This window comes from Monodon monoceros, unplaced genomic scaffold, assembly GCF_005190385.1.
Source record: "Monodon monoceros isolate NGI ecotype Baffin Bay Population unplaced genomic scaffold, NGI_Narwhal_1 Super_Scaffold_12, whole genome shotgun sequence".
Lineage (NCBI taxonomy): Eukaryota > Metazoa > Chordata > Mammalia > Artiodactyla > Monodontidae > Monodon > Monodon monoceros.
Genome location: NW_021703768.1, coordinates 115,399,554 through 115,412,854, shown reverse-complemented (window position 1 = coordinate 115,412,854; position 13,301 = coordinate 115,399,554). Strand labels below are relative to the sequence as shown.

Sequence of the window (13,301 nt, the reverse complement as noted above, 5' to 3'; positions counted from 1 at the left end):
TTTCTGCCTTTGTCTTCACATGGCCTTCTTCCCCTCTGCGTGTCCTGTCTCCTTCTTATAAGCACACTAGTGATTGGATTAAGGACTCCCCTAAATCAAGGTGATTTCATCTTGATATCCTTAACTAATTACATTTGCAAAGATCCTATTTTCAAATAAGGTCACATTTTGATGTTACAGGTGGACATGAGTTTTGGGGAGACACTTCATTCAACATAGTACACATATAAAGGAAATATTTACATGATTTAAGCTCTGAAAAGGGACAGGAAGCAGTACTAAATCATGTCAGAAACAACTTTGCATTTTGCAGGAATGTTATTTTGGGCCACTGTAGTCTGAATGCCTTCAGCAGTGTTCTCTGGATAGAGGTCTGAAGTGAATAGTCGTTGGCTGCAAGGGCTTGGACCATAGGCATGCTTTAAAAGTGCTTTTTAGCAAAACAACAACAACAAAACAAACAAAACAAAACAAAACAAAAGTACCTTTTAGCAAGCTATGAATGAATGGCCTCCTAAAATATATATAAGACTCTGTGGTCAGTTTGAGTGATAAAATGTGAGAGTCTGTGGTACTTTAAATCGTCAGAATTTACACGGAGTGATAGTATAGTATAGTAATAAAGAGCAAGGACTTTAGGAGTTACACTCCCTGGATTCAGATTCTGCCTCTGACCCTTATTAGCTGGGTGAACTGTGGTTAAATTGTTGAGCCTCTATGCAGTGTCTCATTAAAATAAGTCATAATACCGTATCAATACATGTAAAGTGCATAGAAATGCCTGGCACATAGTATCAGTAATTGCTCATTTAATGTTCGCTGCTGCTGTTTTCATCATCATGATGATGTCCTTTGTTTTTCTAGTAGTAAGGATGAATTTGTACTGATGAACTCATGGATTCCTACCCAGCATTGCCTTAGGAAAGATGTGCTTTTCAGATTGTTTGCTTAGAGGTTGGGAGTAGTAGAAAACACAGGATGAGATAACTGGTTCTGGTTTCACTAACAAGTACACTAAACCTGAGTAGCCATTTTTGTGATATAGAACTTGCCATTTAAAAAAATATATTTATTTGGCTGCGTGGGGTCTTAGTTGCAGCACATGGGATCGTCATTGAAGGCATGCGGGATCTTTAGTTGCGGCATGTGGGATCTAGTTCCCTGACCAAGGATCGAACCCAGGCCCCCTGCATTGAGAGCGCGGAGTCTTAGCTACTGGGCCACTAGGGAAGTCCCTAGAACTTGCCTTTGACAAAGTCTTCTAATGAGTCTTCATTTATTGTACATCAAGAAGATCCCTTTTCCTTTATGTCATGAGGTAATCAACCTGACTTTTAATGTAAGTTCATTAAACGTCTTATCCCTGAAGTTAACCTCCCTAAAGGATCTTATATAAACTTTGAAGTTGTTTTTCACATGAATAGACTACATGTTTTAGCAGGCATTTCAGGATGTTTTGGAAGTAATCATCTACTAAAGATTTGTTGTGGGAATGTGGTTTTCCTTCCCCTTGGTTTTTAATGTTCCTCCTAGAGGTGTATGTAACTATTAAGACATTTTTGAAAACCACACTGAATGATAATACTCTTCTGCTTACCTGAAGCCTCTTGAGCAGAATCTTGCAGTTTACTGAGCTTGTTAGATTTTAAATAGACTATTAGAACTTACAGAAGATGAGACCAAATATTAAACATACTGCCGAACAGGTTTTCGCCTCTCTCCTGTCTCTTCCCGGCCTGTTTTGCTGGTCTTTTAACATTATGTAAATAAGAGAAGGAAACTGATTCTCTTTCTAATGCATGCATGTATTTTCTCAGTGAAATGTAACATGTGTTTAGGTGTTATTTTATATAAGGAAACCTAGGCTTAGAGACATGGAAGCTGTTCAGGATCACATCTACAGAATGATGGAGGTGATACTTGAATATGTGCCTTTCTAGTTCTTTTCCATCATGTGCTATTATTGCCTCTCCAAATTAGAAAGCTCAGACAACTGTGTTCTTGTTAACAAAATATTTGTTGTATACAGAGAAAAGAGTAAAGTATATAAGTGTAGTTCCAAGCTTAAACTCATGTCTTCCACTCTTTGACCTAAAAATGCTTCCATGTTTAGTTCTGAGTATATGAGGATGGAATAGAACTGGATGGGATGAGTGTGTGTGTACAAATGAAGGGTCCATTGAGGAAAAATGGATTATTAGAATGGTGTAGTCCCTGAAGATGCAGTTCCTTTATTTGTTTATCTTTAGCAGAAAGATTCATACCCAGGTTAGCCATCATAATTTGAAATCTTGTGCAAGGTTTTGCCTCTAACTAGGTCACAGACAGATCTTTTAGGCAGAAGAATGCTTTTCATTATAGGGACCTTCCTAAATGGACTTCACTGCTTATTCTAGTCTCTTCTCACAGTTAAAGATGTTGTGGGAAATTAAAAGAACTGTTTTTTTTTTCTAGATTAACTGCTGAAGTACTGATCGAGTTCTGTGTTTCTTCAATGAGGAACTACAGGCTGATCTTCTGCCATAATCTCAAACAGCCATAAATGACAAAAGAATGCTTGCTCAGTGAGGGTAGCTGGTGCAGAAACCATTTTTTAAACTTAGGTGTTTAAGTACTCAAAGGTAAGTTTCCACAATGGTAACTATCCCATACTTATATATCCACAGAGATTTTGGAGTTTATCTACTATTGCTGCTATTGGATTATTAACTTAAGGTTTTATAGTTATTAGCTGGCATCAGATGTGTTAAAGAATGGATTTTGCTTGTCTAAAACTATTTAAATTTATGGCATTTTGCTGCCCCTAAGTTAATTTCTACTGTTTCTATAAGTTAGATGGATTTGTTTTCCAGTCACGATGTCTCTTGATCCAGTAGGTACACCTGTTATACATATGGACCTTATTTGTATAAACTTTAGAATATTGAGCTTTTTTTTTTTTCTGCTCTGTTACCTTTCTCTTGTAGTATGAAAGGAATTGTTTCTCTGAGGTGATGAAAAAAGCCCATTTTGTTCATTATCAACTTTGAAAAAAGTTTTCCTTTCCTTTAAAAATACTCCTTCCCCCACATAAAATAATAAATGATTATTTTATTTTTATTTATTTATTAAAAATTTTTTTTTGGCCATGCCGCACAGCTTGTGGGATCTTAGTTCCCTGACCAAGGATCGAACCTGTGCCCCCTGTAGTGGAAGCATGGAGTCCTAACCACTGAATCTCCAGGGAATTCCCATAAATGATTATTTTAGAAAATGCATTTTTTTTTGAGATTACTGTACTTGTTCTTTGATGCTTCATAAATTGGAAACATTGTTTTCTCCCACTGCTTCTTTATTGATCACAATTCCTGCAAAGACAAATTATTTATTTCTTCTGAACTAGCCAGGCTATGGAAGTTTTTCTTTTGAATAATTATGAAACAGCAGGATTGATAAAAGAACATTTTCATTGAAGGTTGATGCCTAGAACTGAAAAATTTCCTTTGTTTATAAAAACATATTATGGCTGCTCTGTCATGTAGAAATAAGAACTGGTTAATCTTGTCCTTATTAGCCCATCATTTTTTAAAAAATGATTCTCTCCTCTTTGGGTGCTTATGAATTGAGTGGTTAGATGACCTTCATAGAGCAGAGTCCAGAAATGATTAGGTTTGGCTTTTTACTCATGTTGTTAATAAGCTTGGTCAGTAAGGTCCTGTTGGAGCAAAATTTGCCCCTTTCTTTGTCTTTGAGATATTAACGTCCTCTGCGAAGTTTAATGATCAGTTTTGCCATTGTTTGGTAAATATACAAACGCTAAAGGGAACACTCAGAACTAACTTCACATGGTAGAGAAAATGCTTAGATGATTGTATTGAGCTTCATTTGTAGAGCACACTATGGGCCTGGTAACTGGAACATATTTAATAGATAACACATTCAGGTGTAAAGCCTTTTTCTTTAATGTATTTAGTCATATTGCCACCTGTTAATCATTATAGTCTTTTTTTTTTTTCTTTTATTTGGCAGAAAAGACAGCTTTGATTTCTGGCTGCAAAAAAGATATGAGGAAGAGCTCCTCCCCTTCCTTGAATAACTGCAACTCCGTTCTTGCTAACAAAATATTTGGAATTCCACTTGATGAGCTGCAGCAGGGAGGACATCCAGACAATGAGGTTCCGTTCATAGTCCGCCACGTAGTGGACTATATTGAGGAACATGGTATACATTTCCTTACTTTGAGGGCTAGCCTTTGTTTTAATAAACACAACTTATCCATTTTTGACCTTGGATTTTTTTTTCGGTATTCAATGTCCAAAATATAGTGAGGAAAAACAATGGAAATTCTTTTTAACATTTTAGTGTGTCTTTATTACTTAAAAGTCATATACTCAGAAATGCCCAGTTTAGAGCATATCTTAGTGGGAGGGGTGATAGTGATATTTTTAATGGATATAAGGGGGTGGGATAAAATAGAATATCCCTCAGGACAGAGATAGTATGCGTTTCTAGATGTGTAGTTTGAAGGTGGTTAGCACAATCAGGGGAGCCAAGAACGGCTTTCCCAAAGTATGAATATTTTAAGTTGATTGGAGAATGAATATATGTGGTAGTTGAAGTTGAAGCTAATTTAATTTTTGCCTTGAACTAATGTAGGAGGTCTGGAGCAACAAGGACTTTTTCAAGTCAATGGAAATGCTGAGACAGTGGAGTGGCTTCGGCAGAGATACGACAGCGGAGAAGAGGTGGATTTGGTTAAGGAAGCAGATGTTCCCTCGGCTATTAGTCTTCTTAGGTTTTTCCTTCAAGAACTTCCTGAACCTGTTATCCCTGGCAGTTTGCATATTCACTTGATGCAGCTTTCTCAAGGTAACATAATTTGAATCTTATCAGTCAGTCGCTTAACATTTAATTTCAAAGTCTTTACCTTTTAGAAATCTTGACATGTAAGCAGTAATTATAGTAATTCTGAGATTAATTTCTTAAGTTCCCATTTGGGGACATATGCTCTTTGGGGCTGTATTATCTAGTTAAGGGAATTGCAACCTCTTAGATTCCTGTAGTGCTATTTACTTTTTATGATTGGTCTTAGTAAGCCTAAGATACATAGTGATAAGGAGAAGGAGGAAAGGCAGGAGACAAGAACAAAGAGTAGGAGAGAGGGCTTCCCTGGTGGCGCAGTGGTTTGAGAGCCCGCCTGCCGATGCAGGGGACGCGGGTTCGTGCCCCGGTCCGGGAAGACCCCACATGCCGCGGAGCGGCTGGGCCCGTGAGCCATGGCCACTGAGCCTGAGTGTCTGGAGCCTGTGCTCCGCAACGGGAGATGCCACAACAGTGAGAGGCCCGCGTACCGCAAAAAAAAAAAAGAGTAGGAGGGAAAAGGAAGAAGAAAAAATATATGTGTGGCAGAATGACCCATAATAGTCAGTGTTGTTGGTTAGTGGTGATGTTACTATGTTTATCCTTGGTTTGATAGAACATCCTAGCAAAAACCGGAAGACAGCTTTGATTCTAAGTTTGGAATATACCTAAAGCTTGTTCTTGGACACCTGCCTGAAGGAAATAAAATATCAAATTGGACATCAGACTACAAGCCAAATAAAGAAAAAAATTGGTTTGTTTCTATTGGGTTAGTTTTTTGGTGGTGACTAAAAATAGGACTTAGCTGGGATGGACAAGAAAAATAAAGGTAGAGGTATGCAGAAAGGTAAAAGAACCAAGAAGTGAGGAGATGCTTCTTTTCCTTGAGCCAGATGGTATTCATTGGTATTCATGTGTACATAATGGAGTGACATGCTTCGTTATATAGGAGAATTTATGAAGTTGGCATATAATACAGTTGGCTTTTGAAAAACATGGGTTTGAACTTACATACATATTTTTTCAATAAATTTGTACTACATGATCTGCAATTGGTTGAATCCACACATGCAGAACTGTGGATATGGAGGGCCTGCTGTAATGTTATACACAGATTTTCAGTGGTGTGGAAGGTCGGCATGCCGAACCCCTGTGTTCAAGGGTCAGCTGTATAATACATTTCTTGGATTTTTAAATTATTTTTTCTGGCTTTTGTTTGTGTTATGGAATCTCTTTAATTTTTTGAATTGGGGCTTCTACAGAAATTCAGTGATGTTAAAAAAATTATAACTACTTCCTTAATCCCTATCGCTGTCAGAGCTGGACTTTTTGTATGTTTGTGTGTATCCTTAAGCAGTGTATGGGCAGAGAAGGGGGATTTCCTTTTGAGAGTATTTATCCATCTTTTTCTTAAATTTAAACACGAGCCTGAATTAGTGGATGCCTCTTATTTGTGTGTAAAGGTCAATACAAAGATATTTTATGATCCTCTTATGTATGTTTTCCTCTGTACAGCTAGATGATAGGGCTCACTTTGTACTTGCTCTATTCAGGAATGGTTAGCCTGATTCAGTTTTTTTTTTTTTTTTTTTTTTGCGGTACACGGGCCTCTCACTGTTGTGGCCTCTCCTGTTGCGGAGCACAGGCTCTGGACGCGCAGGCTCAGCGGCCATGGCTCACGGGCCCAGCCGCTCCGCGGCATGTGGGATCTTCCTGAACTGGGGCACAAACCCGTGTCCCCTGCATTGGCAGGCGGACTCTTAACCACTGCGCCACCAGGGAAGCCCAGTTTTGTTTTTTTATCGTGCCACCTGGATCAAAGAACAGGTTTCAAAATGAAGTGTCACCAATAATGTCACCTTTTTCTCTTTTTTTCTCTCAACAAATACTATATTTTTTTGTTCTGAATTTCTGAATCCATTTCAAATTTCTTTTCTTAGGAGTAGGAATTTTTTCAAATGTTTATATTTAGTCACCTAATAAAGCACTTTGCATTCTTTAAATATATAATGAAACTGATGTGTTAGAGTTTTTTGAGCCCTTTTTGTGTCTCTAGAGACATTCGTTTTGTTTTTATAGTGTTAGGGTTCCATTTTCCCTGTGTTAGCGAATTGTAGACAAGTCTTTTAAAGCTCCAAGAATCAGATAATCTTTCAGTTTTGATTGAAAATTTATAAATGAATAAGTGGGATAAGATTTAATGATGATAAATTTACTGCCTCTCACTGATGCTACCAATCAGAAGCTGTTTTGTCAGTAGGATTGTCATTTTGATTGGTATTCATTTAAAAGTATGACAGCATCATGCACTGTGTTATTTATGGAATTGCAATATATATCTTACTAATTAATTATTCTTATGTCAGCATTCACCTGTGAAGGAACTTAGGCAAGCACAATGCTTGTGGCCCGTTTGTTATTAGAAATCCACCATTCTCCTCCATTCCCCACTTATATAACATTAGCATGGGTATGTATGCATGCACACACACCCATATATACACCTGTTTCTTTAATAGCTATGCAGATAGGTGTGGCGGTACTTGAGGTGATATTTGCATTCCTGTTGTGATAAAATCTATTTCCTCATCCTTCAGTAATTCTTTTGGGAAGGTGTCTAGGTCTCTGGAAAAGTTCCTCTCTCCATTTATTGTAGGCAACTATTATGTTAATATTTTAATTGACGTTCACAAATATATGAGATTAATGCTTTTAAGATCATGGAGGCAGCATGTAGTTGCATTTGAGTTAGTGTTCTTTATTTTTATATATATATATTTATTTATTTATTTATTTTGCGGTACGCATGCCTCTCACTGTTGTGGCCTCTCCCGTTGCGGAGCACAGGCTCCGGACGCGCAGGCTCAGCGGCCATGGCTCCTGGGCCTAGCCGCTCCGCGGCATGTGGGATCTTCCCGGACCGGGGCATGAACCCGTGTCCCCGGCATTGGCAGGCGGACTCTCAACCACTGCGCCACCAGGGAAGCCCCTTTTTAATTATTTTTTAAAAATTTATTTGTTTATTTGGCTGCGTCAGGTCTCAGTTGCGTCGTGCAGGCTTAGTTGCTCTTCGGCATGTGGGATCCTAAGTTCCCTGACCAGGGCTCGAACCCACGTCCCCTGCATTGGAAGGCGGATTCCCAACCACTGGACCACCAGGGAAGTCCCCGAGTTAGAGTTCTTTAAAAAGTGGTTTTCATTTTCTGTGGTAGCCGGACATTGCAAAGTGGCATTTCTGGTGTGGTTTGATCCTTTATTTAGACCAGGATTTCACAACGTTGGCACTCCTGATATTTGGGGCTGGATAATTCTTTCGTATAGGGGCTATCCTTGAATTTTAAGATATTTAGTAGAATCCCTGGCCTCTGTCCACTAGATAGCACTAGTACCCCTTTCCCGCAAGCTATGACAGCCATTCCATTCATTGTCAGATGTTACCAACCATTGGTTTAGCCCATGATAGTGTGTCCACCAATTACTTATACATTATGTTTTGGTAGAAAACACAGTTCACAGTTCTGTGAATTTGTTGTAATATTTACAAAAACTGTTAAAATGCTTGAAAGAATTCTTAGGGGAATCTTCTTTGATACCTACATATATTTTTCCTGGTTATGATCTACCTAGGAAGTAGGCTCAAAAGGAAAAAAAAATTTAAGCAGGTGTGTTTTTAATACAAACACACACATGGAAATGCTCCTCTGCCTTATTTGAAGACTGGTAGATATAAATATTTTAGAAGGAGGCTGGTAGGTATAAATATTTTTGAATACTAGAAATGTTCACTAACAAAAGTAAAGCAGCATGAACAGTATTTCAAGTAAAACCAGTATAGCCCACGATCTTACCACCTCATCAAGGCAGCATCTTTTTTCAGTTATTGTGTATTTATTCAGCTTCTTCAGCTAACTTTTATAGAACTCCCGCTGTGCGCCAGGCACTGTTCTAAATTATGGGAATGCAGAAGTGAACAAAACCGGCTAAAAATCTCTGCCATCATAGAGCTAAAAATTCTAAAAGGGCGTAAGGAGAGTTAGATGAAAAATAGATGATAAGCAAAATAAATACAAGGGTATGTTAGATGATAAGTGCTATGTAGCTAGAGAAGATGTTATGTAGAATTTGTCAGTGTTGATGTAGTGATCATTTTGATAATTGCTTGCCTATATTTTTTGAGTTGATATACGTGATTTTTCTTAAATAATCCCTTTCTGCTAAATTTAGGTTGTTAAAAATTTCCACCAATTGTAGTCACAGTAATCTAAAAAACATTAATTCAAGGACTGTTGCAACCAATTATAAAGTCAAAGTACCTGGGCAGTTGGTAATATTATGAAATATCGAAGAGTTCTTATTGGTTGCATTTTAAATTTTAAGTAAAACTCATGTGACTATAGCCTTTCCTGTAAACATCCTAGAGTTGTGTTATTTTGCAGAGATGGCCAATATTATCATAACCTTTTATCAAGAATTTTTTCCCCCAAGAATTAATTTTTAAATTAATTTTAAGAACCTTGAGAAAAATAAAGAATGAAATATAATTGGGTTAACTTTCTCTATTGGAGCAATAAATTACTTTATTTTGAGGGTAACTCTGAGAAATTACTTCTCCTAAGTGGGGCCCTCACCAGTCAGGGAGTTGATACAGGCCTAATTTCTGTTAATGAAAACTCACTGACCTAAACACAGGGCCTAGCTTCTGGTAGTTGAAAATTCACTTGGTAAACAGAAAACAATGTCAACTTAGAGGAGAAAAACAACTTAGAAGTGGAATTCGTTCTTATTTAGTTGTGTTGATATTGCTGAAATTAGTTGTTCTTTTCAGAATGTTAAAAGAAGAAAGTGTCTCTTATTCTGTTCCTTCCTTGTTTTTTCTTCCATTCTAATAGTATTAGCTGTTTAAATTGCTTCTCATCTTTGCTTATTAGTGGTTGGTGTTGACTGATATTGGCCAGTGCATTTTGACTTCTTAGAGTTGAAACTAATTTGGAAACACAGGTACAGTCATGCAAGAGACAGTATGATGAGAATTTAAAAAAATACAGTATTGGGGCCAGTGAGTAATAGATGAGGAAAACATCCTTCAACAGTTGAGGGGTTGTGTACCTTCTCAAATTCTTCCACTTAATAAGTGAAATGCAAAGCCCTAAGGCATTTGGCCTCTAGTAGAGAAAGTGAAGAGGTTTTGTAATTGTTATAGTAAAATGGTTATATGGGTGTAACAATGTGAACCTGGCAAAATATCTGAGCTTTGCTTTTACTTCATTAAAGAAACCCGTCATTATGTTTTGTAGATTATAATAACGAAGATGAATTTGGAAGAAAGTTGAGGTTCCTCTTGCAACAGCTTCCACCTGTTAATTACAGTTTGTTAAAGTTTCTGTGTAGATTTTTAGCCAATGTAGCATCACATCATGAAGAAATTTGGTCTGCAAACTCTTTGGCTGCTGTCTTTGGTCCAGATGTCTTCCAGTAAGTTTTTTCACAAATTTTTGTTTGATTAAAAAATATATATATATATATTTGTGAAATAGAATCATTGTACTGTCTCCCAAGGGTCATAGGTTGCTTGATGAACCATTATTTTTTATAGTAGATCTGATTAATCCTTCCAGCATTTCTGTGAACAGGGTACAAGTTAGGTAGGCTTTACAGATGGGAAAACTGAGGCACAGAATGATGGCATAAATCGCTCAGGTCTATAAAGTGACTCATTGGTTGTCTTCAAACTTTACCTGTGATTGATTTAAGAACTCTAAATTCAGTTTGGACTTTTATTCTTAGTATTTACACAGATGTGGAAGATCTGAAAGAACAAGAAATAGTGAGCAGGATAATGGCTGGACTTCTGGAAAATTACTATGAGTTTTTTGAGAATGAAGAGGAAGATTTTTCATCTAATGATTTGAGTTCAATTACTGAACAGGTGAGAATATTTAAAATATACTTGGAGGGAGTTTTTGTTGTTTTTGCTTTATAAAGAATTTGCTCTTAAGGGCTTGGCCCAAACTTAGGTGGAATTTTTAAGTACTAAATTGGAAGTAATTTTCTTGATTATTATATGTAATCATAGGTGATATATCCATGTAGTATATGAGTGTGATCTTTTTTCTGAACAACTTCTTGTCGTCAATTTGGATATGGAAAAGTAATTGAAACCAGAGTGTATGGTAGAGCTTTTGTGGACGTTTTTGTGTTTTTCTTCTGTTAAATTAAGCATTGTTTATTTTGTTAGAATAGTGTGCTTTTGTTTTTGCAAAGAAACTGCTTGCATAGAGGAATGCAGGCAAAGGTTGAGAATTAGAAGGTAGAGAGAAAGGTTGAATACAAAGTTGACAGAAACTTAAAAATGTTTTTCTTGATTGAAGTACCAAGTCAGTATAGCAGTGCAAACATTGTCCTTAATGGGAAGCATCAAAAGAGTAATAGTTTAGGTTACAGATCATGTTTTAAATCTTGTGACCCTCGAATTTAAAACCCATTTCTCAAACAACATTATATTTTGTTGTTACTGCTATGCCTTGACGGTTGAGACTGCAGAAGGATCCTAGTTAGTTTCTTCTTTTTTAAAATTAATTAATTAATTAATTTTTGGCTGCGTTGGGACTTCGTTGCTGCGCGCGGGCTTTCTCTAGTTGTGGCGAGCGGGGGCTACTCTTCTTTGCCGTGCGTGGGCTTCTCACTGTGGTGGCTTCTCTTGTTGAAGAGCATGGGCTCTAGGCATGCGGGCTTCGGTAGTTGTGGCACACGGGCTCTAGAGTGCAGGCTTAGTAGTTGTGGCGCACGGGCTTAGTTGCTCTGCAGCATGTGGGATCTTCCCGGACCAGGGCTCGAACCTGTGTCCCCTGCATCGGCAGGCGGATTCTTAACCACTGCTCCACCAGGGAAGCCCCTAATTTCTTCTTTATAAGAAGTGATAATATTGATTCTGACTAATTGTAAGTGACTGTAAAGCCACATTAATTCAGACTTCTCAGGTTTAGAATTCGTGATATAGATCTATCTGGAGGTTTTTCTTTTGTGCTTACGTGAAATGATTTGTCAAGCAAACTTTTATATTAAAACCTTTGATGTTATATTTTGAGTGTGGAGTGGGGCTGCTACCTCTTTTTAATGACTAATAATTCACCTGGTTAAAAATAAACAAGGTAAAATACACAGTAAAATGTCCTATTCTTACCCATGCCCACCCTCTTCCTCTCATTGTTTTTTTATGTGTTTTTCCAGAATTTATTTATGCAAATATAAGTAAATATTTCCTCTAAGTATTTTATAACAGGAAAGTAGCATACCATACACACTATTCTGCACCTTATTTTTTAAAATCAGTTAACAGTGTATCATGGTGATTTTTTTTTTTTTTTTTTTTGTGGTATGCGGGCCTCTCACTGTTGCGGCCTCTCCCGTTGCGGAGCACAGGCTCCGGACGCGCAGGCTCAGCGGCCATGGCTCACGGGCCCAGCCACTCCGCGGCATGTGGGATTTTCCCGGACCGGGGCACGAACCCGCGTCCCTCGCATCGGCAGGCGGACTCTCAACCACTGCGCCACCAGGGAAGCCCCATGGTGATGTTTTATTGGAATGTAGAGAACATATTAGTTTTTTTAAACATCTGTGTAGTTCCCTATTGTATGGATGTAACATATAATTTATTTGATTCATAGTACCTGTATCCACTTGAAAAGGTGATAGTATATCCCGGTTTTCTCAGAGTAGTCCTAGTTTTTTCTTAGCGGTACGCAGGCCTCTCACTGTGTGGCCTCTCCTGTTGCGGAGCATAGGCTCCGGACGCGCAGGCTCAGCGGCCATGGCTCACGGGCCCAGCCGCTCCGCGGCATGTGGGATCTTCCCAGACCGGGGCCCGAACCCGTGTCCCCTGCATCGGCAGGTGGACTCTCAACCACTGCGCCACCAGGGAAGCCCATCCTAGTTTATATTTGCTTTCTAATGTAATTATTAGTTGCTCCTCTTTTCACTCAAATGTATCCAGGTTTAGATGATTAATTATATGGTTATGCTATTTATTGATGGACAGTGGATTACATCCCTTCATTTGTTCTTAAACTATAAAGTAGCATCTCTTGAAAGTTTATCATACAGATTTTCATTAATTCTCATAGGTGTTGGCTCAGATTATGTGAATTAGGAGTTTTATTTCCTGGGTAGCCCAGCTTTTATTTACAAGGGTTTCTATACTATTGTGAACTTTTATAGATAAGTGTTTTTAATATTTGGGGATTATACCTTCCTTAGGTTGGTTGGTTGGTTTTGTTTTTTATTGAAGTATAGTTGATTTACAATATTGTGTTAGTTTCAGATGTACAGCATAGTGATTCAGTTATACATATATTTATGTAGCTATTCTTTTTCAGATTCTTTTCCCTTATAGGTCATTACAAAATATTGAGTATAGTTCCCTGTGCTATACAGTAGGTCCTTGTTGGTTATCTATTTTATGTATA

The 13,301-nt window shown here is 37.8% G+C and overlaps 1 protein-coding gene across 6 annotated transcripts in view; it reads left to right on the top strand.

Moving 5' to 3' along the window:
- Positions 1-13,301, top strand: part of FAM13B (family with sequence similarity 13 member B) — an 86,670-nt gene that overhangs the window by 13,782 nt on the left and 59,587 nt on the right. For 5 of the 6 annotated variants that reach the window (XM_029216972.1, XM_029216970.1, XM_029216971.1 and 2 more), the window contains exons 2-6: positions 2,455-2,621; positions 4,009-4,200; positions 4,636-4,848; positions 10,134-10,311; positions 10,624-10,765. In XM_029216972.1, coding sequence (XP_029072805.1) covers positions 4,044-4,200; positions 4,636-4,848; positions 10,134-10,311; positions 10,624-10,765 — 690 coding nt within the window. In that variant the 5' untranslated portion in view covers positions 2,455-2,621; positions 4,009-4,043. The remainder of the gene's footprint in view (positions 1-2,454; positions 2,622-4,008; positions 4,201-4,635; positions 4,849-10,133; positions 10,312-10,623; positions 10,766-13,301) is intronic. The other variant, XM_029216973.1, reaches the window with a different exon arrangement.